The sequence below is a fragment of the Amphibalanus amphitrite genome, unplaced genomic scaffold (assembly GCF_019059575.1).
Source record: "Amphibalanus amphitrite isolate SeventyFive unplaced genomic scaffold, NRLGWU_Aamphi_draft 000042F_arrow, whole genome shotgun sequence".
NCBI classification, from domain to species: Eukaryota; Metazoa; Arthropoda; class Thecostraca; order Balanomorpha; family Balanidae; genus Amphibalanus; species Amphibalanus amphitrite.
In genome coordinates, this window is record NW_024881538.1 from 1,333,146 (window position 1) to 1,356,283 (window position 23,138).

At 50.0% G+C, this 23,138-nt stretch overlaps 1 protein-coding gene and 2 long non-coding RNA genes across 4 annotated transcripts in view; all 3 read right to left on the reverse strand.

Moving 5' to 3' along the window:
* The window catches only part of LOC122376704 (calcitonin gene-related peptide type 1 receptor-like), a 102,726-nt gene that overhangs the window by 57,549 nt on the left and 22,039 nt on the right, over window positions 1-23,138 (reverse strand). The window contains exon 2 of the mRNA XM_043356622.1: window positions 19,677-19,949. Coding sequence (XP_043212557.1) covers window positions 19,677-19,715 — 39 coding nt within the window. The 5' untranslated portion in view covers window positions 19,716-19,949. The remainder of the gene's footprint in view (window positions 1-19,676; window positions 19,950-23,138) is intronic.
* LOC122376737 lies at window positions 131-10,056 on the reverse strand. The gene is made up of 2 exons (XR_006255694.1): window positions 9,406-10,056; window positions 131-1,171 (listed from the first exon to the last, which is right to left on the reverse strand). It is a non-coding gene; the product is annotated as an uncharacterized LOC122376737 (long non-coding RNA).
* LOC122376727 lies at window positions 10,097-16,469 on the reverse strand. Of its 2 annotated transcripts, none has more exons than XR_006255692.1 (4): window positions 15,886-16,469; window positions 11,313-11,408; window positions 10,762-10,915; window positions 10,097-10,274 (listed from the first exon to the last, which is right to left on the reverse strand). It is a non-coding gene; the product is annotated as an uncharacterized LOC122376727 (long non-coding RNA). The 2 variants fall into 2 exon arrangements; XR_006255693.1 differs by lacking the exon at window positions 15,886-16,469 and adding an exon at window positions 12,842-12,908.

The following is a 23,138-nucleotide window of genomic DNA, read 5'->3' on the forward strand; positions in this document are numbered from 1 at the left end:
AACCGTCTGTCACAGCGACTGTGCTTGGACCACGGCCATCCCGCAATAGTGACAAGACAAGGCATTATCCTGAACACGCGCAGAATCACGTCCAAAGTCAATCGACACACCAAGAAACGTAAAAACATGCGACGGAACGAGAACTAATTTATTGAAATTAATACACAACCCAACACTAGTCAGAAACGCAGCGATACCATTCAGCGTCCTTGGACATAAAAAGAAAATCATCTAAATACGCCAAACACCTCACACCTGACGTTAAATCTCGACTCTACAAGTTCACTGAAAGCATCTGTTAGGTACTGCTGCAGTACCTAACTGCATCTCCTTCAGTACCTAATAATGCAGTACCTAATAATGGTACTGCATCTCTACCTAATAATGCATGAGATGCAGTACCTAATAGGGCCCATTGGTAACAGAGAAAAGGTATAAGTACGTTTTACCATCATACAAAACACCAAAAGGACGTGTGGAATGTGATGAAATCCATCTTTTAAATCAATCTTGATACCGGTATAAAACCCCAAAACGATAACTCTAACGCATCCTCAATAGACGGCAAAGAGCACGGCCGGCACGGCAAGAGGGGCGTAAGCACTGACAAATCGTATACCAGTCTGGCCACAGTCGCACTTTTTGGCACAGCAAAGCCTGTAGCAGGCCAACTAAACAGCGACTCGCTCGCGACCGGTGCCGACGGCAATGAAGATTCGTCGTCACCAGCGTCCTCCCGAGGCGCGCTGCCGACGGGGCACGCCGCCACCGGCCCGCCAGCATCACCGTCGACCGATGCCGTCTTCAAAGAAGAGCCGCTCCCCTCAGTGGCGGCAGCAGAAGAGACCGCAGGCGGCGGGGACCCGGAGCAGGGCACAGAGACGGTGCCCCCCGCCGCGCCTCAAACGCCGACCTAAGCCGGACGTCTCGGCGAGCCGGGCCCGCGGCGCGCGGCGGAGCGCGCAGGCTGGACGGCCAGGCGGGGCGCGGGCGTCGCCGGCTCCGCCGCCGGGTGAGCTCCGGGAATGATGATGGAGAATGATGGAAGGATGATGTCATGGAGCCGCGGATGCTGCTCCATGGCAGAAATCATCTTTGCAGCTGCGCCGTGCGGATGTTGGTGGCGAACGCCCTCTGGGCTCTGCGTCAGCTGGCTGGTGGCTTGCGCGCTCTGTGGGAGAGCAGGACAAGGTGTAAAATGCTGCTACGGGACACGTAAGCAGATGTAATACCTCTGCTCGAGCTACCACACGCAGATAAGACTAAAGTCAGTTCCATTTCAAGCTTGCAGCCGAAGTACCATGCTGTAAACAACACATGCTTTATGTGTGCATAGCTCCTACATTAACTTTTCATAACACGGCCTGGCAGGGGGGGGGGGTTGATGCGACCCCCCTCGCGATTGGCTCCTATGGCACCTAGAAACACCAAATTTGGTAGGTAGGTGGGACCCCTGGAGTTCTCGCCCCTATGCAAATTTGGTTGCTCTAGGTCAATATTTAGGGGGGTTTTGGGAGATATAAATGTAAAATGTTTGCTAAAAACAGGTCAAAAGTTTTTCGCTTATAACTTTTGATCCAATTAAGATAGAGAAAAGAAAAGCACCAGTGAAATCAGCACGTCAAGGCGCGTCGAATGATATACTTTGTACCAGGGACCATCCATCAGACTATGATATACCAGGCGCCGTGATTGGACGGCGGCTTGCTGGGAACGCCGCCGTCTTTTCTTGGCCGATTCGGTCCTGCATTTTGGAAATGAATCGATATGTAGCTTGTGTGCTGTGAGGTTAATATGTGTGAGCGGCGGCCCAGCCGTACGAATCGGGCGGTCACACGAGCGGTCACACGACCGGCACACACTAAACACAACAAACGCCGCTCACAGCAATGTGAATGCAGCTGTCTGCCAGCATAACAATAAAAGTCAAATTTTTAGATCTTACTCAATTCAATACATACCAGTCGGGGGAGGTTTGGTCAATCGTTGTCATTTTTAGCACGTGCTATTTTTGTCACACGTGCTAAAAATGACAACGATTCTGCTATTTTTGACAACGATGAGGCCGATTTCACTCCTCAGCGAGGAAATGAAGATTTTGGAAAGATAAACACTGATTTTGGAAAAGAAGTGCTGCCACCTGGTGCAAGACGAAGAATCCAGCTTTAATATGCCTGTTATTTGTATGGTAGTTTGTTTTGTGGCCTGAAGTTGGAACTTAAAATTGAAGCATCCGAAAATGATCGATATTGATCGAAAACATGATGTTGATGAAAAAAATAATATTTTAAGTTGAGAGAGGAGGCCATTTTATCCAGATGCAGTAGTTTACTTCTTGAAATTATTTTTGCTAATGACGGCTGCTAATTATCCCTCATTACATGGCAGTCGTCGTAAGCAAAAATAATTTCAAGAAGTAAACCACCGCATCTGGATAAAATGGCCTCCTCTCTCAACTTAACATATTATTTTTTTCATCAACATCATGATTTCGATCAATATCGATCATTTTCGGATGCTTCAATTTAAAGTTCCAACTTCGGGCCACAAAAAAGGGTATACTGTCGTACTGCGCTGTGGGTAGCGCGTGGCTGGACGGACGGTCCGTGACAACCTATTGATCTGTGGCTGATCTATTAGAGTGTCCGTCCGAGAGCCGTACGACGGCTGACAGAGCCTGGGGGTCGCGAACTGGTGTGGTAACCGTTACGCCCACCTGGGACGCCCGAGTCGGTACGGCACTTGCGGTGTCGTAACCGGATCGGCGGGAACCAGCAGAACGCTGTTGGACCGGCGGTGAAAGTCGGAACCGAGCACTCGCCCACCAGTGGGGCGTCTGGTCGAGCAGGTCTACCCGCTAAGGCAGCCTGAGCACGAACCAGTGGCAGGGTCCGATCAATGACCGTGGTCCGACCAGGGTGTCAGCGCAATGGCCAGTCAGAGGCGTCTTTAAGGGCGCAGAAGCCCACCTCGGTCGACTGTGGCCGGTGCAACCTAGTCAGGTCGTTTGTGTGAATCTCCGTGTTCTTCCCTCGCCTCAGAGTAGCCGCTCTTCTCCAAATGCCCGAGCCGTTTTCTATGTGTATTGGTCTTGCAGCGAACAGCAGAGTCGAAAAACGAATTGACAATGTCGCCGAAAACCGCGGTCACATGCTGGCCGTTCCTAGTACTACCAATATGCCCGCAGGCGCGGCGAGAGACAAGCTTAACGTATGAGTCACCGTCCGGCTGCCGGGAGAGCCCCTACCGCGACCTTTGCTCACAGTCATGACGTCACGACAATGGGCTCCTAAACGTACGGGCAGCGGCCGCCTCAGGGGTGCCGCCGTGACCTTTGCACGACACGTTCTATAGCGTATGGCACAGCGGTTACTAGGAAGGTTGAGGCCAGCGGCAGGCCGGTTTACAAATAACAAACAAACTTGACGTGCAATTGGCAACAGGTAACAGATTGATTAATAAAGCGGTGACAATATAAATGAAAATGACAACATGAAATGACAAATCGCATAGATGACAAATCGCATAGATGATAAATCGTATAGATGATCCCTACAGTACCCCCTCGCCAGACATGTCGCGGACAAAAGTGACATGGCGATATCTTACCGGAGGTCGTATGACGCGGCCGGAGCGGGTCGTCCGTAGTATCGGCCGAGGCTGCAATGGTGCAGCGTCAGCCCGAGCGACGGCTGCAGGGCGATTTGGTGCGTCACCGTAGATCAGAAGCTCCGGACCGCTGGGCTCATTGCTGAGCGGTGGCGCGGCCGGCGGGCCGCTGGACTGAGTACCGTGCGGCTGCACAGTCGGCAGGTCAGACTGTCGATGACCGGATTCGTCTGGCGTCTCCAGGAAGGCGGCCTTACACCGGTCGATGCTGATGACCTCCTTTTTCTGTCGACGGTCGATGGTGATGGTTTTGGCGGTCCTTTCGGTAACCGGGAACGGTCCGTCGTATGGAGCGTCCAGCGGGTAGCGGTGACAGTCCCTGCGCACGAAGACGTGTGTCGCCGTCTGGAGTGCCGTCGGGACGTACGTGGCGCGCTGGACCGGACGTGGGAGTGTCGGCCGCACCTGAGACATGGCGCGCTTCAGGTCCTGTACGAAACCGGCCGGTGATGCTGCTGAGGCTTGGCTGCTGATGAAGAACTCGCCGGGAAGCCGCAGTGAGGAGCCGTACACCAGCTCGGCTGACGTCGCCTGCAGGTCCGCCTTGATGGTGGAGCGGAGGCCCAGGAGCACCAGCGGCAGCACGTCCGTCCATGACGTAGCCTGGTGTGCACGGAGGCTGGCCTTCAGCTGGCGATGCAGGCGTTCCACCATACCGTTGCAGGCCGGGTGGTAGGACGTCGTCCGAGTTCGCTGGCAGCCCAGGAATCGCTGTAGCTCCGACCAGAGGGCCGACTCGAACTGGGCGCCTCGGTCCGTCGTGATGATGGACGGAACGCCGAATCGGGCGACCCAGTGCTCGAGGAAGGCGCGGGCGACCGTGGTGGTGCGGATGTCCGGCAGAGGGATGACTTCTGGCCACCGAGTGAACCGGTCGACGCACGTCAGGAGGTACGAGTGCCCTCTTGACGGAGGCATCGGGCCGACGAGGTCCACGTGGACGTGGTCGAAGCGTTGCTGAGGTGGCTGGAAGGTGCCGACGTCAGACTTGGTGTGCCGGCCGATTTTGCAGCGCTGACAGGCGAGGCAGGTTCGGGTCCAGCGGCGCACGTCGCGATCCATACCGGGCCAGACGAACCGCTTAGAGACGAACTTGACGGTGGCCTCGACGCCAGGGTGCGACAGGTCGTGCAGAGCCTTAGCGAAGGGCCGGCGCAGCGCCTCTGGGAGGACCGGCCGAGGCGATCCGGTGGACTCGTCGCAGAGCAGACGGAGTCCATCGCCGACCGGAATGTGGCGCAGGCGCAGTGAGGTGTCTAAGGCCTCGAGGTCTTCCAGCGAGCCGTCTTCGAACTGGGCCTTGGCGATGGCAGTGAAGTCGGCGAGCGGGGGTCGCGGCTGGGCCACCATCGAGACCGTGCGTGACAGCGTGTCGGCGACCACGTTGTCCTTGCCAGGCACATGGCGGATGTCAGACACGAACTGGCCGATATAGTCCAGGTGGCGGACCTCTCGTGGCGAGTAGCGGTCGGACGAGGAGCCGATGGCCGTTACCAGTGGTCGGTGGTCTGTGAAAATGATTGCTGACCGTCCTTCGATGGCGTGCTTGAAGTGCCGGACGGCCAGGTAGATAGCGAGCAGCTCGCGCCCGAACGTGCTGTATTTCTTCTCCGCGGGTTGGAGCGTTTTCGAGAAGAAAGCGAGGGGCTGCCACTCGCCGGCGACGTGCTGCTGGAGGACGGCGCCCACTCCGCAGTCCGAGGCGTCGACGAAGAGGGCGAGCGGCGCGTCCGGGACTTGGTGTGCGAGATGTGTCGCCGTGGCCAGGGCGTCCTTGACGTTCTTGAAACGCTGTCGCGCCGAGTCTGTCCACGTGACAGGCGCTCTCGAGCGTTTTGCCTTGTGGGTGATTAAGGCGTGCAGAGGCTGCAGGAGCTCGGCTGCCTGGGGGATGAAGCGGTGGTAGTAGGCTACCATCCCCAGGAACCTCCGTAGCTGGGACTGAGTGGTCGGTTCCGGGAAGTCTTTGATGGCCTCGACTCGTCCAGGCAGCGGGCGGACGCCGTCGGCGTCTACCGAGTGGCCGAGGAACACCACCTGCTCCTGTCCCAGGACGCACTTGTGCCTGTTGACGACGACGCCGTAGGTGTTGAGGCGCTGAAGTACTTGGTCCAGGAGCTGCAGGTGGTGTTCGGCAGTCGGGCTGGCCAGCAGAATGTCGTCCAGGTAGACGAAGCAGCCCGGTATGCCGCGGAGGACCTCATCCATGAAACGCTGGAAGGTCTGTCCGGCGTTTCTGAGGCCGAACGGCATCCGAACGCATTCGTAGAGGCCGAACGGTGTCGTGATGGCTGTCTTGGGGACGTCGGCAGGTTCCACCGGGATCTGGTGGTAAGCCTTCACCAAGTCAATGGTGCTGAAGACGGTGCACCCATGCAGGTCGGCTGAAAAGTCCCGCAGGTACGGCAGCGGGTAGCGGTCTGGTACGGTGCGGGCGTTCAGCGCTCTGTAGTCGCCGCAAGGACGCCACTCGCCGGGTCTCTTCTTTGGCACCATGTGGAGTGGAGTTGTCCAGCTGCTGCTCGACGGTCGAATGATGCCTTGCTGGAGCATCTTGTTGAACTCAGCACGTGCGATTTGAAGGCGCTCCGGCGGGAGGCGTCGTGGCCGCTGGTACACCGGTGGACCCTTGGTGACGATGTGGTGCGTCACGTTGTGCTTCACCGGTGTTGGTCCAGGTTTTGGTGAGGTCACATCCGGGTACCGGGCGAGGACAGCTGCGAAGCGAGCAGCAGCCTGCTCCCGGACGAGACGCACTCCGATGGAGCACAGCCTTGACCGCTCGGCGCTGGCGCAGACGGTGCCGTCCCGCAGGAGACGCTGGTTGGCAACGTCCACGACGAGGTGATGTGCGGCCAGGAAGTCGGTGCCCAAGATGGGTGTGGTGACGTCAGTGACGAAGAATCGATGTTTTAGGCGGTGCTGCTGACTCAAGGTGACGTCCAGCAGGCAGGTGCCGTGCACCGCGATCGGTGAGCCGTTTGCCGCGACGAGCTGCTGGCCGACAGGAGCAGGGGTCAGCGTAGACCCGTTGGGCAGGCAGCGGCGAGGCAGCACGCTGACCTGCGCCCCGGTGTCGACTAGAAATTGCCGGTCCGTCTCCGTGTCCCTCACGAAGAGGAGTGGCGCGGCAGGAGGGGCGCCCGTGCTTTGCGCCATCAGCACGGGGCGCCTCAGTTTTCCGAGGCGATCCAGGAGCACGGCAACTTGCATCGGCGCGCTTGGGCGCCGAATCGCTGGTGGTACCAACACAGCGTGTCGTCGTGCGGCGGCGTTGAAGGACGAGCCGGTGACGGGCGGCGTGACTGGCGAGACGCTTGGCGCGGCCGGGAACGGCTGCGGTCGCGCCGCACGGCGTCCTCGAGTCGTCGGTTGCTGGCCTCCAGGCGCTCCATCTTAGCGACCAGGGAGGCGATGACGGTGTCCAGCGCAGGGGTTGCAGCTGGCGCTGGGGCTGTCACTGCAGCAGCGATGGGCGGTGCCGGCTGTGTGTACGGCTGTGCCGCGATCGCTGATAGCCGTGGGTCCGGTCCGCTAGCTTCCAGATACCGGTCGGCCGCTTCTGCCAGTGCGTCAAGCGTGCTGTCGGCTGGCAGGAGGGCGAGGGCAGCACGGACGGGCTGCGGTAGCCGTTGTTGAAAGAGGGTACGGAAGAGCTCCGTATCAACCGGGGCGTCCCCGGCTGCGGCTAGCTCGTTGCGCATTGAACGCAACAGCGCCGTCGGCTTCTGATCGCCGAGCTGTTGGCGGCCGAGCAGGGCTTGTAGTCGGTCGGCGCGTGACTGTGCCAGGCGGGCTATGAGCGCTGCACACAGCACGTCGAAAGACCGAGATGACCGGATGACGTCCTTGACCTGGACGGCGATGTTGGCGGGGAGGTTTGCGACGAGGAGCTTAAACCTCAGCTCGTCGGAGTCGACCCCGCTGACGTCGAAAGCGCACTGCACCTGCAGTAGCCACAGGTCGGGCTCTTCCGGAGAGTATGGTGGTAGCCGGAAGCTAGCCATGGGCCGATGAGCTGACTCGGAGGCTGGAGCTGGAACGCTGGCTGGGTCTTGAGCTGCGGCGCCGGACTGTGCGCTGTCCGCGGGCATGACGAGAGGCTAAGGTCGAACAACGGAGATCACGTCGGGGTCACCAATTGTCGTACTGCGCTGTGGGTAGCGCGTGGCTGGACGGACGGTCCGTGACAACCTATTGATCTGTGGCTGATCTATTAGAGTGTCCGTCCGAGAGCCGTACGACGGCTGACAGAGCCTGGGGGTCGCGAACTGGTGTGGTAACCGTTACGCCCACCTGGGACGCCCGAGTCGGTACGGCACTTGCGGTGTCGTAACCGGATCGGCGGGAACCAGCAGAACGCTGTTGGACCGGCGGTGAAAGTCGGAACCGAGCACTCGCCCACCAGTGGGGCGTCTGGTCGAGCAGGTCTACCCGCTAAGGCAGCCTGAGCACGAACCAGTGGCAGGGTCCGATCAATGACCGTGGTCCGACCAGGGTGTCAGCGCAATGGCCAGTCAGAGGCGTCTTTAAGGGCGCAGAAGCCCACCTCGGTCGACTGTGGCCGGTGCAACCTAGTCAGGTCGTTTGTGTGAATCTCCGTGTTCTTCCCTCGCCTCAGAGTAGCCGCTCTTCTCCAAATGCCCGAGCCGTTTTCTATGTGTATTGGTCTTGCAGCGAACAGCAGAGTCGAAAAACGAATTGACAATGTCGCCGAAAACCGCGGTCACATGCTGGCCGTTCCTAGTACTACCAATATGCCCGCAGGCGCGGCGAGAGACAAGCTTAACGTATGAGTCACCGTCCGGCTGCCGGGAGAGCCCCTACCGCGACCTTTGCTCACAGTCATGACGTCACGACAATGGGCTCCTAAACGTACGGGCAGCGGCCGCCTCAGGGGTGCCGCCGTGACCTTTGCACGACACGTTCTATAGCGTATGGCACAGCGGTTACTAGGAAGGTTGAGGCCAGCGGCAGGCCGGTTTACAAATAACAAACAAACTTGACGTGCAATTGGCAACAGGTAACAGATTGATTAATAAAGCGGTGACAATATAAATGAAAATGACAACATGAAATGACAAATCGCATAGATGACAAATCGCATAGATGATAAATCGTATAGATGATCCCTACAATACTTCAACGTTGGACTACCATACAAACAACGGCCATATTAAAGCTGGTTTCTTCTTCTTGCACCAGGTGGCAGCACTTCTTTTCCAAAATCAGTGCTTGTATTTCCAAAATCGTGATTTCCTCGCTGAGGAGTGAAATCGGCTTCATCGTTGCTAAAAATAGCTGATAGCGTTGTCATTTTTAGCACATGGTTGCCAAAAATGGCATGTGCTAAAAATGACAACCATTGACCAAACCTCCCCCAACTGATACAGATTGTGGATTGTGCAGCTAAGTTATGCATACGACGAAATCGTGTAAAGTGCTCTGGCGATGAACATGATCAACAGTTTCTTCTGAAATGACTTTATCCTTGATTTGTTTTTGAAAAAAAGAAACATTTACAGCTAACAAGTACATTCTTTGGGGTAAATTTTTGAACAATTTTCATATGAATAAATGATGACAGGTGGCATGATTATGCAGTATGCTCGAGGAACGCGCATGGTCAAAATAATAGATAAAGCCCAATTTGAATAATTCTAGCAGAAAGACACCAGAAGCATCCCTCAAGCAAAAAAAAGAAAAGTTTGTCATAAATAGGTTCCCAGTTCTCACCTGCTTCCACTCCACCGCCGTTTACCAGCTCGCAGCTGGTGTCCATGCGGTGTTGACACCAGCGGCGCAGGTGACGTCGCCGTCGTCTCCGGCACCGGCAGAGTCGACGCCATGGCCGTCGCTGGATGGTCCAGTGCCGCGGATGGTCCAGCTGGTGACGGCGTCACGGCCGTCGCTGGATGGTCCAGTGCCGCGGATGGTCCAGCTGGTGGCGGCGTCACGGCCGTCGCTGGATGGTCCAGTGCCGCGGATGGTCCAGCTGGTAGCGGCGTCACGGCCGTCGCTGGATGGTCCAGGGCCGCGGATGGTCCAGCTGGTGGCGGCGTCACGGCCGTCGCTGGATGGTCCAAAGCCGCGGATGGTCCAGCTGGTGACGGCGTCACGGCCGTCGCTGGATGGTCCAAAGCCGCGGATGGTCCAGCTGGTGACGGCGTCACGGCCGTCGCTGGATGGTCCAGTGCCGCGGATGGTCCAGCTGGTGGCGGCGTCACGGCCGTCGCTGGATGGTCCAGTGCCGCGGATAGTCCAGCTGGTGGCGGCGTCACGGCCGTCGCTGGATGGTCCAAAGCCGCGGATGGTCCAGCTGGTGACGGCGTCACGGCCTTCGCTGGATGGTCCAGGGCCGCGGATGGTCCAGCTGGTGACGGTGTCACGGCCGTCGCTGGATGGTCCAGGGCCGCGGATGGTCCAGCTGGTGACGGCGTCACGGCCGTCGCTGGATGGTCCAGGGCCGCGGATGGTCCAGCTGGTGACGGCGTCACGGCCGTCGCTGGATGGTCCAGGGCCGCGGATGGTCCAGCTGGTGACGGCGTCAGGGGTTCCGCGGAACTCGCAGGTGACGTCGCCGTCGCAGGTGACGTACCAAGGTTCTGAAATCACAGTGCAGAGAGAGGTTGGTGAACTACCAGTGTGTTTACCCGTGCCCTGCTGGGGGGGGGGGGGGGGCGTGCCAATAATGTCTTTTTGTTCCAATGGGGCGGATTTGCAAGCCTTCGCCCCATCAATAGACGGCACAATTACAAAACAACGCACAACGTCATAACGTCACAGGCACTCATCTCCATACTATTGACTGACGCACCACCCCAAGGTCACATGCACTTGGCCCATGCCAAAAAAAGATAATATAACATTAGAACACATTGTGTCACATTATAAGCGTCCTTCTCTTTGTCAGTGGCGCCCAGCTCTGCACCATATACCGCCCCATGGGTAAGCCGCCTCTCACTCAGACAAACAATAGAACCACCCCACCGGCACGCGATTACGCGTTCGAACAAAATATGGCCGTCCGCACCAACGGCTTTCGCGTCTAACACTACCGCTGGAATTCTCTCGGCCACGGAGCGCGCTTACCTTCGAGGGTACAGCCTCCGGCTGGAGGAAGCGATTTGGGGTGTAATCGCTGTCAACAAAACGCATGCTGCACACGAAGAGAGTCTTATCGGCCGATGGGAGACCCAAGGCATCCAGCCACGCCTGGCGCCTGCTGTCTCCAGCCTTGGGCATCCTATGGAGCAAAGGAGCAGGACACAATGCATCTCAGATAATTTTTCTGAAAAAGTCAATTTCTAATACTCTGCCACAATGAAGACAAATTCTTGGTAATAAAGCAGGTGGTTTCTCTGTGCATTTACATTTGTGCCACAATAAATGGCGACAGCCTACATAGGTTGTTACGAGCGAGCAAGCGAAGCGAAGTCTTTTCAATACTAGATGCAGGCAGCGCTCGTGCGTTGCCTTGGGCCAGAATTGGAGGGATGGTGCCGAGAGCATGCTGGGCCAGAGAAAAAACAATAAGTTAGGTCTTGGGGGTAGACTGAAAGATAACCGAGGCCTCATGATAAAATATAACCCTCATGATACTGCATTTCAAATACTGCAATGACGGTGGCGCGATCACATACCTGTGTAGTTTCCAGTTTGCACCCTGCTTATGTTGGGGCTTGTAATCAAAGTGTTGCTTGCATGTCTTGACACAACGACGGTTTACCATGTTGCTGCTGTAAAAGAGAAGCTGTATTTGTCATTTAAAGTTGTTATACAATTAATATTAAGAGGTGCAGCATGACAGCTTTCAGCATGACTGGAAAACGTGGCTGCCACGTTTTTCAGACTGGGTCAGGTCAACGGTCGCTGAATGGTGATTGACAAATACTAATTTTTTATAACTATTTATAATTATAAGCATTCATATTTAAATTATTTATTCCTGGTTTGGTCATAGCCCTGCTCACTTCAACTGTTTATTGGTCGATCAATATTTGGATTTGCGCCTAGTAGTTTCCCAGTCTGCCAAGTATTGCAATTTTGACAAAAGCTCGTCGGTGCAGGCTTGTTCAGCTGGTGCTGATCTGATGCGGCGTGGTGTGGATTTGGCTGGTGGGGTGCAGATCTAGTGTAGCCCAGTGTCCCAAGATTTGGGTGGAAAGTGAAATCCTTGTGAAATTGAATAGTCCACTCGGTCCACTCTCACCTTAAATTTTCCAGGACAATTTTCCCTCCCAACTTTAACAACTAAGATCATCCGCATGTACATTTGCTGGCTGGCTTGTACCTACATTCAAATTCCATTGAATTATCGTAGCTTCCACATCCTGCAACATTCACATAGAAAATGGTGATCATGTTTTCATTCTTCCTTGTATCTTTCTGACTGGCAATTTTCCACTTTCAGTCCTCTTTGTAGTGAGGAATTTTACCCTCGAACACCCAAGCCAAAATATCCCTAATTTTGGGACACTGGTGTAGCACATTGCAGATTTGGCTTGTTGATGGACATGACAGACCAGACGAGATATATGAGGAAAATTGAAAAACATTGCTGAAGCTGAAGCCATACTTTGCAGCCGTGCTGCAAAGTATCGCTTGCATGTCGACAAAGCGCACTAGCCCAAGTTCAAAATCCGCACCAACCCTTCAAAACTGGAAAATCCACCCCAATGCGGGCTGAGGGTAAAAGATCCGCACAGAACCCATACCCAAAAATGACCAGCAGTTGCACACTCATTTAAACCCAGGGGACACTGAATTACACATAAAAGCTCCAGCAATGTTTTTCGATTTGCCTCATCAATATCGTCTTGTCCGTCAAGTCCATCACCAAGCCAAATCTGCACTGTGATCCACTAAATCCGCACACCAAGCGAAATCCGCACCATGACGCAACAGCTGAACAAGCCTGCACCGACCAGATCTTGTCAAAATTGCCATACCTTGCAGACTGGCAGTTTCCATCATGGGTAGTTTCCCCAAGTCATTTGTATAAATTTGAATTTTGGCATGCTCATCCTCAATTGCATGATTATTCACTATGCCAGCATTTGTATTTATAACTTCAAGTTCAAAAAAGAGATAATCGATCTTTTTGCAAAACTAAGTGCACACCCGTTACTTGTTAGTTGATAGATTCCGGCACCGTTGTATATCAACTTACCACGATGAAAACCATTTAATATTAGCGCACAGAGACCGTAGAAATGAGGATGGAACCACTTTCAGCATCGCCTATGAATTAGCAATACATTTGACACGTGCCCGAAAAAGTCTTCAATTTTATCGCGTCGTGTTTGAAACAGAGGTGGAAACCGTGGAAACATGCAGAACAGCATATTTACGTCTGGACAACGAGTTGCGGGGAAAAGTGCTGATTTTGCCGCAGTTTTAGGAGCCGGTTATTAGGCTGGATTTTCGGGTTACTTTTTCGTTCTGATTCCTGTATTTCATGGTGTTTGGCTTTTGAATATTTAAGTTCTTTCAGAGAAATATTAATTGCCTTACAGATTTTGTGAAAATGTTTCAGTTTTTATGAGCCAACCGCTAGAGTCCTAAAACAATACATCAGCACTACAATTATTGTAAACAAACAAATGGAGCACACCAATTCGCTCAGTTCTTCTCCGTTCCAAGGCCTTTTTTTTTATCTGATGGTTTTCGAACTCTTGTATGTCGTTTTGTTGTAAGTTTTGAATCTCTTGTGACTTAATTATATCATATTAAAGAAGCATGTTGACTGAAAACAATCCCAAGTTGATGTATACAGGAGGCTAAGAGTTGTGAGTCCTGAGTAATATCAGGTTGAAGTTAGGAAATGTTGGTTGATAAACACAAGTTGATCTGGCTCACCTATCAGCAAGAAAAAGTAAAATTAAAAGAGCTTATTGGCCGAAAACAAGCTATAATATTGCAGGAGATCAATACTGAAGAACACGCGCAGTATCAAGCCAGAAAATGTTGGCTGGTGAACGCGTATTGATGTATTGGTATGAATATTGAAATATTACTTACAGGCTACAGCAGCAAGATCAATGAGTGCTAGCTGCCAAGTGAAAAATCTAGAATGAACAAACCTGGGCAGCTTTACTTTGCTATGCAGATGGTAATGTGCATTACTCAGTATTCTTACCTGGTATTCTTACCTGGTAAAAGAGCTTATTGGCCGAAAACAAGCTATAATATTGCAGGAGATCAATACTGAAGAACACGCGCAGTATCAAGCCAGAAAATATTGGCTGGTGAACGCGTATTGATGTATTGGTATGAATATTGAAATATTACTTACAGGCTACAGCAGCAAGATCAATGAGTGCTAGCTGCCAAGTGAAAAATCTAGAATGAACAAACCTGGGCAGCTTTACTTTGCTATGCAGATGGTAATGTGCATTACTCAGTGTCTGGCAAATGAAACATGCGATCATTCTGTTGCTACTGGAAGAGAAAGCTTGGATCACTAAATCAGCTTTATAATGTTTAATTTGATGTTCATCATTACTTTGCATTTCTTGAAAAAGGATTTCAGTAAAATTGTCATTTGTCAATGTGACAATCCATGCAACGATGTGATCATATCATGTGTTCCGTGATGGTGATTATTGGTATAATATACAAAAGCAAAGCTGTCAGCATTTCTTTCTGTGGATGGCCAGAAGGGACTCAGAACTTGAGAAGTATTAGTTTTCTTGACAGGGCTGGGATAAAAAGTACTGCCAGGGTAATCTTCCAGAAAGGAACTTCTTTATTTTGACTTGGTATGAGATGTAGGCACAAGTAGGTAGGTGCTCAGTACCTATAGTTCAGTAGTTATGTAGGTTTAGTTGGGCTAGTTAATATTAGGTCATGTTAGTTTTTTTTTTAATTTGCCAAGTGTTCATAAAAATGTGACCTGATCAATTCATACCTGACTAACCTGACCTAACCTCAATCATCACACTTATTTGCAACTTACCCAAGACCTGCATAGCATTAGCACCCAGTTATAGGTACTAGGTACTCACCCTAACTCGATCTTACCTGCTAACCTTCAACTTGATAACAGTTCGCTCACCTTGCCAAACCACATCCAGGGAAACAGCCACCCGGGTGGCTGTTGTGTTGTGAGTCTGTGCATTTTAAGTGTTTCTTCTCTGAAGCTGCTCTGCACTGCTGTATGCCATGTTAGATGCTCAGAAAAATGTGGGAAATGATAACTAAGCTAGTTTAGTGCTTTGTTCATGCTTGAGACATCAACAAGTACAAATCCTGCGGGAGTACAGCTATGAGCTAGGTGAGTATGTTATTTGAATATGCTGTTTGACTGTAGTAAATATACAAACAATCACAGGGTCACAGTTATATTCAATCTCCGCATAAACATACAACAAAACGCCCATAGCCTCACTCCGAGCACACAACAAATAACTTAAGCCTTTGCAAGCACAAAAATGCTTTGATTTACAGGATAGGTATACAATATATCCTCTGTCCTTGGGGATCTTGCTGCAAAGTTTGAGTTGAAGTAAGATGACTTAACTTCAGGTATGATGATTAACTTTTTCTTCTTAGCCACTGCTTATGTACGAGAAAGACTAAATGCTTGGTTGATCAACGCCTTGAAAATTTAATGATCCATCTTCAATTCGACATGAAGGCACAAAGAAAATAGCTCCCACTTCTCTCTCCTCTTGGAATACACAAAGCAAAATATTTAATAACTTCTTCTTCTTAGCGGAGGGACATGGACTTCAAGTTAAACTCTGGCAGTTGGCACTGATCACACGAACACCTTTGATCCAAGATAAAATTGAAATGTGTAAATCTGTCTAGTCAATCATGGAAGGAACGGATGAACTTGAGGTCAATATGATTGTGATATGCATCATCTTCACCTTGGAACTTTTTTGCAGGTTTGCTTCATATTTTGTAACAAACGCGCAAAAACTGCAACAAAACAGCACTAATGCTTCTGGACAAAATACAATGAAAGTAAAAACTTAGCTCTGATGGTATTCATTCTCGGCCAAACTCTAATTACAAAATATTTTATGGTAAGAACTAAATTTCGGCTAAAAACAACGCATGTTTTAAAAAAGAATCATTCCAATGACGGTCCATTATTGCGGTCCTGAAATCGCCACTATTTCCGGCCTCTCCAACGCAACTCGTTGTCCAGACGTAAATATGCTGCAGAACATGGTAGCAAACAAAAAATCCTTTACCACTTACCTTTGTCATAGGGTCTGTTCCCTTCACTAGTGTTGAAGAGATCGGACCTCAGGTCTTCCCTTTACCACTTCCCTTCAAGTAAAAAAAGCATTGTCTTCTACCACAAATTTGATAATTAACAATTTATGGCCTTTGAATTGAATATGTGTGAATAAGAAAAGATAAATAAAACCCTTTTGACGAGTTTTTCCTTAAAAATTATATAAAATGCTCTTAATTAAAATCGACAAAGTTTTTCCTTTCCCTGAAATCCTTCACAATGCTAAGAGATCGGCCTTTTTTCATGCTAGTATACTAGGAAACCTTCGACATTAATTTACTAAATGTACGTCTTTGCTGTTGAAATTAATATTGGTATTACGAAATTTGTCACAACATTCAAGAAAAATAACAATGAATCTCTATGATGCAAAAATGTAATGAAAAGTGTCATACATGCTATCGATATTAACCTAGTGAAGAGCATTTTCACCGGCGAAAAAGATGGCATCAAATGGAACTTTGGGAGGCGATTGCGCGTTACAGGGTGAGGATAACGGAAAATGGACTGGACATCTGTGGTGAGGGCGGGCACCTGTTACGAAAACCGGTAAGTGAAAAAAAGGTGACAGTCTACCTTTAAGGATCGCTCAGTATTCCGTAAGGAAATTGCTAGTAACGCTTAATCCTTCAGGATAGCCGATGCAGCCAGTACGTCAATCATTATGGAGTGATTGAATCTTCCCTAGTATTATTCCGTGATCCGTATCCGTTAATTTCTTAACCATATGACATATACGGCATGTAAAAACTTTGTGACGGACCAAAGCAGCGTTCGTTAATCGTTATCATCATAGGCGCGGGAACCGGGAGGCGAGGGGGGCGGCAGTGGGAGCAGCTTTCCCCCACAACTCTATGGCCGGGGGCACTGCCTCGCCAACTTTTGTGCTGCAACTTTGAAATTAAATATTTTCGATTTTTGGCATTTCTCGAAATTGCGAGTGCCAAAACCGGTGATTGTGAACCAGGGATAACAATTTGGCTATCTTAACTCAGAATTAATATTTAGCTGGGATGATCACCTAAATGTCCACGCTGGGTTCACCCAGACTCCAAATCAGATAGACGAATAGTTCTGATAAAAAGTACCTATTGGTATCTCAACCAAGTGCCACAGTATAAATATCGTATGGCCTTACTCTTAGTGTCACCGGTGCCACAGTGTTTGCGCTGTGCTCTTTCAGAGACCGTACCGACTGGAATTTAGCGACCGCTGCCCGTTTTAAAGACTGTACGGGCGGCAGCGGGCGGTCTGATCCTCGCCCCCGGCAAGAGGGGAGACCGCGCGTCCCCCTGTCGCATTGTGCCGCTGCCGCTCGCGGGATGCGGACGAGTCTGTGGAGTGTGTTGTGCCGTCTGCCGTCTCCTCTTCGGGCCATGTAAGTTTCTGCCATGCTGTGTAACAATGAGATAATTGATCCTAGTTATTGCATTGATAGATACAAAAACCGGCGCTGAAACGTTCACTTCAATTAATGGCGATCGTCGTCATTCATTTGGCTGCGGCAAATGAAAGTGCTACCGGTAACGTCTTTTAGCGTCATGCCTTGGAACGAGGCCCAGGTAAATATAATAGAATAGATTCAGGGTAGTAGGACGTAGGTGCATATGTGATGCTAAATGAACATACAGTACACAGGCATCTAAGCTGGAAATGACTGAACTGAATTTACTCAAAAGCTCACCAATATTCTCTGGCTGGGACTGCAGTCTAAGCCTAAGAGTAGAATTCGTGAGCCTTTGAGTAGGTATTGTTGATCAATATATTACTGTTATTACATAGGAATATCCGACCTGTTACAGGAACGCATGGGATGCGAGACTCGACAGGCGACGGGCGACTCAACCGCTCAAGATGTGTAGAATGTGGATGGCGGAGGAGCGGTGGCCGAGGACGTGTGACGTGATAATATCTGAAGCGTGGCTGACTCGAAAAAAGTGTATACTTATCTTCCTGTAAATATGTTTTTCGGAAGTCCTCGGCTTATATTTCTCGGAGCCTCAGCTGCAACCTGCGAATGCCTAGAGCTCCATAAATGTATACTCGGTTGCCTGTGGTTGGCGGCTGCTCCATTCCTGGCAATGAAATGGCTAAGTGTGCTTGTTTCAAGTAAAAAATATAGCACCAGAGACCGTACAAATGTGTTTGCTAGGATTTTATCCTTACGGATTTATATATTATTCATTCAGGAATAGCCTCAAAATCCTTGAGGATTGTCGCAAAGATCCTTAAAGATTTTGCTATCAATCTTTAAGGAAGAACCACAAAGTCCTTAAAGATTATTACCAATGTCCTTAAAGACATTGCCAGAGATCCTTAAGGATTTAGCTAAAAATCCTTACGGATTTTCCGCAGAATCCTTAAGGAATTTCTAACAAAATCCTTAAGGATTGTGTATCAATTTCGTACAAGGATTTTGTTAAGGATCGTCCTTAAGAAATACATAGGATTGTCCTTAAGGATTTTTTCACTAGGGATGTCAGGCTGGAAACGCGATTCGGCGTTTGTCAGCGCAGGGTAAGGATCACACAAAGACAGGGTTCACAGTCCGTAATATAATCCTGCACGGGATCAGATCCACAGGATGGGGTTTCGCTGCCGACGGGCCGTCGTAAGTATAGCGGAGAGGCAACGGACCGGTCCGGGCGGGGCGCAGCTGCACGCGCTGCTCCCCAGGCTCGCCAAGCAGCGACGGCCAGCCGGAGGCGGCTGATTTGATTTCAGCTACAGGGCGCGACGGTCGATGGCACGGGCAGACAGCCGGAGACGCCACTGGCTCATGGACTGCTCAGACAATCAGACGCAAACAGTGATTTGTGTTTGCTTTCATGCACGACTGCTGCAAGTGTCGATATTGTTTACGTGCAAAGGTTGGCACTTGACAAGATGAGTGGTCGCATCATTTGTGACGTAAGCATGCACACACGTCACTTTTCTAGTCGGTACTTAAACAACACAACCTCGGGTTCCATGGCTGTTCAGCTCTTCACAGAAATTCCAAGTACGCATGCCATGCAGCACTCTCAAGCCATGCGAACTGAGGTCATGTCTCCCTTATTATACCTACACAGAACCCGGCCGGAACCAGTATAGCAGCAGTGTGGGACTTACTCCGGCTTCACTTATAAGTGTAACGCAGTTCTAAAGCCTTGAGTGTAACGCAGGAAAGTAAATGGAGTGTTCGAAAATGGAACGTTAAAGGCAATATGTGACGACATACGCCTACGCTACCAGGATGCGGAGCTTACCATCAGTCATTCTGATATTTCTTGGCCTGATTGAAAATCGTTAATGTCCGTAACATCAAAGGATTATTTATCGAAAGAATTCATAAGAGATGTTCCTTCAAAAATGTGTGCAATGTCGTTTCCGAAACGCATCAAGGATGACAAGTAACCGGGAAACTTCTATAAGCACTATGGTAAATAATGTTCTTTTTTGGTAAGGCAGCTTCGGCATTCAGAATAAAAGAATAAAACAGAGGTTTATACACATCTGTAAGCTAAATGTTGTAATATGTTTGAGGAAGCAAAAAACTGTAACGATTTCATCGTTCTTGCTCATAATAAAGACAAACAAAAGTAAAGTCTAGCAATTTTATGTCGTCGTATTTCACACCGAACTAGGCTGGATCGAGCCGACGCGTTTAAAGCGCGAGACGATTGATACCATAACCACCACCGCTTGATATTACCGCTTAGATATTTTAGCATTTCAATCACCAACTCAGGATGAGAAGCTTAATACTTACTGCATCGCTCATGGAGCTGTTCCACAGAACGTGGTACATGAAGGTGCTGTTGCCGATCACAGCCTTTTTCCAGGCGAGCGACCATTTCGACTTCTGGTAGAACCCTGGGTGAAAGTTGTAGCAGAGAGCGCAGGTGTGTTTGGCGAACAGTTTCGGGGGCAGGTAGAGCAGGTTGGCTCTGCAGAGGTTCGTGTGGTCGTCTGTTTCCGTGGAGTCAGCGGCGACGACGGTCTGAGCTCGGACCAACAGCAGAAGCAGCAGCGGCACCACACCCTGCGGCAAAACAGACAATCGAGAGTCACCAGTCTGGCATGCATCAATGGCGATACATCTAATTATACTGGATCGACATCGTGATGATGAGGTGTGAACATCAAGCCCACAATAGAGTAGCTTTGGTGCAGTAGGCTTGTTCCTTTTCTGGAGCCATTCAAACTCTTCAGTTTGTGATAACAGGTGTAAAAAGACACTCATCAAAGAGGCACAGCTGCACCAACACCCGGGAGAGGTCACTAAGGAGTGTAAAAGGCAACACCAGGTGCGACAACCAATGTATTTTAGAATCTATACCAGTTCATTGCATTGCAGTCGTAGTCTTATATCTGAAGGGCGATTTCAAACACAAGGACATCATAAGCATACCATTTAACCTTCGCCCCAGTGGGGGGGGGGGGGGGCATATGTTACCACCCTGTCTCGTTTTTTGCGTGTGAATAAAAAACCGCGGCGCGTAACGCCGCACCGCTTGGAGTAGCTTTTGGTAGATCAATTTTTGACAATGTGTGAAATTTTTGACCCCAGGTCATGTCAGGTCAGGTCACCAGGTCAAGTTAACTGACCAAGCCTAAAAAAGTTTGCAATCATGTCCAGCCTCCAGTGTTTGTCAGAAAGGTTTTAAACTTGGTGGATTGCATGCTGTTATGGGCGCCTACAATTTTTATATCTCGGATTTTTTATATACGTGATCTAAGGTCAGGTCAGTGGCGTGACCTTTCCATTACAAGTCAATGGAGAAAAATGAAAATGCCTCTAGATCCGTGTGTACGCATAGGAACGGTCCAAATATTTCAGAATCACAATGATTTAGCCCACTCGTGATGGCCAAGGTGTCATTTTTGCTGATAGCCTCTAGAAAGGTCATCCGAGGTCATTTGAGGCTACAAACAGTTTTTTGCCAATAACTCGCAATTGGAAAGAGATAGAACGCTGGGGATGGTCTCATTGTGTTTTTCTTGTTGAGACGCATCGACTGATATGCAACATGACCTTTTCCGGTCAGGTCATGACCTTGATCTGAGGTCAAATTTTCAAGTTGACCTTTCAAGGTCAAATTATAGTTCATTCGACGCGTCTCGGCGAGGGGAACACGATTCTGGCAATAGAAATGTCGTGGCTTCTTGTAGTCGAAAGTTATTGTCGAAAAACACTTTGCGTAAAAACAGCTATTTCTGGAGTTTTTGCCCTCTGGAGGCTAAACCATTGACCTGAGGTCAATATTGATAATGACCTTTTCAAAAGAAGAGTTCAAAAGCTATCGATTGGTTTACAATGCGTTTTTCTAGCTACCATAGTTCCTGAGATAGCTGCATGTTTTCTGAAAAATATAATGACAATTGGCAAATTTTGACCTTTGATGACCTCTGTTGACCCCAATATTGCTCTAAGGTGAAAAATGACCGAAATACTTTCAAACGTACGCATTGAGAGCTATCGACTGCTTTTTACCGCGTCTTTCTAGCCCTCTTAGTTTTTGAGTTAGAGGTGGGTGGTAACATATGCCCCCCCCCCCCCCCACTAGGGCGAAGTTGGCTGAGACCGCCACTGGGGCGCAGGTTAAATAAATATCGTGTCCCTTTAGAAACCACATTGCCCGACCTTCCCGAAATCTTCAGTATCCTGCAGCATGGGGCTGTTCGTTTGTTGGCTCTCGGAGCATTAAGGCATTCAGGTTTCACTCCAAACCGTCCGGAGGGCAGTTTGTAAATCAAATGACTGATAGCGACACGGGTCTGTGAAGACACTGCTTCAAGAGAAAACAGTGAAGAACGTCACGAAATATGCTTAGGGATAGGGCATTGAGAGAATGGAGTATTTTGATGTCGCCGTGGTTGCCAGAACAGCGCAAATTGATGAAGGCATAGGGTACTTGCAGCTTTATGCCACATTCCTTGCTAGAAGACATCTGCCTATAGGTGATGATTTTGAGGCTATAACCAATTGAGGAACTGAACTCCACATTCCTACACCTTAAAGGCACGCTGTGTCATTCTCTAGGCTTATTTGGTCGCTAGGCTTAGTTGGTAAATAGGTTGATTATCATTGATCCTTTGTTAGGGGGTGGGGCCCTGATCATTGATCATTTGATCATTTAGCGGCGTATCATTGGGGAGGAAGTGAAATGCGGTCATTGAACCCACATTCTCCCACGCGCGACAAGAATGTCGTCAGACCGGCGATATAAATTAATTTGCTAGAAATACCGCTCATACAGCCAGTAATTGCCAGTGGACTGAAACCAAGCACGGGAAGAGGGCCATTATAACACTGTCTGTGTCTCCCGCCGGGGATGAATGGGCCGAGCGCCGTGCTGGCGCTCTCAGCAGAGGGACCGCCTCCTCCTCTGTTGTGTCGACAGCGGTGTCATCCATCAGGCAAACTATCCAGGGGGGACAATCCAGTTGCCCAGTGCGCGGATTTATGGCTAAGCGCGAGACACATAGCCACTGCATGCACATTAGTGAATACTTGCTGGAAGCCAGTGCCCAGACATATATGATGTATACGACGGAGCGCGTCCGTCCGCGACCTCACCCGACTATTGATATTAAGGAGCTTCGAGGGGGTTGTTAAAATGTCAGTGATTCTAGAATAAGATATACAGACATGAGGCGACCGACACCACGTGGCGATGATAACAAAAGACACATCATGCAGAAGTTTGGCAGAACGGAATGTGTTGATGTTTGTCAACTTTCGCAATGATGTGAGATGGTCAATTTAAAAAGAGAAAAATTTTAACGGCTTTAGCATTTAGCTTAAAGGGACACTCCCACCTTAACATTAGTTTTGAGTTGAGATAGCCAAATTGGTGGCCATGGCCTGCAAATACCGGTTTGGGCACTCACAACATCGACAAATGCTTTAATTCGGAGATATGGAATTTCAAACTTGCAGTTTTCGGATTCTAAGGGGCTAGTGCTGATGCGGCCTCCGCCACCACCGTCAATCAAACTCAAACTACTGGATGCATTGGGATAGAGCACATGTATTGGGATCCAGTAATGTGGGGTAATGACAGAGAACCTTGGGTTGGTAACACCACAGTCACCGTAAAAACCTGTCAATCACACACATGAGAAAATGGGTTAAAATAATGCTCTCTCAGCAATAAAGCGCACACATTCACACTCACATACACACTTCGCGTTAAATGTGACACATGAAAATGTGGCGAACGTTCAG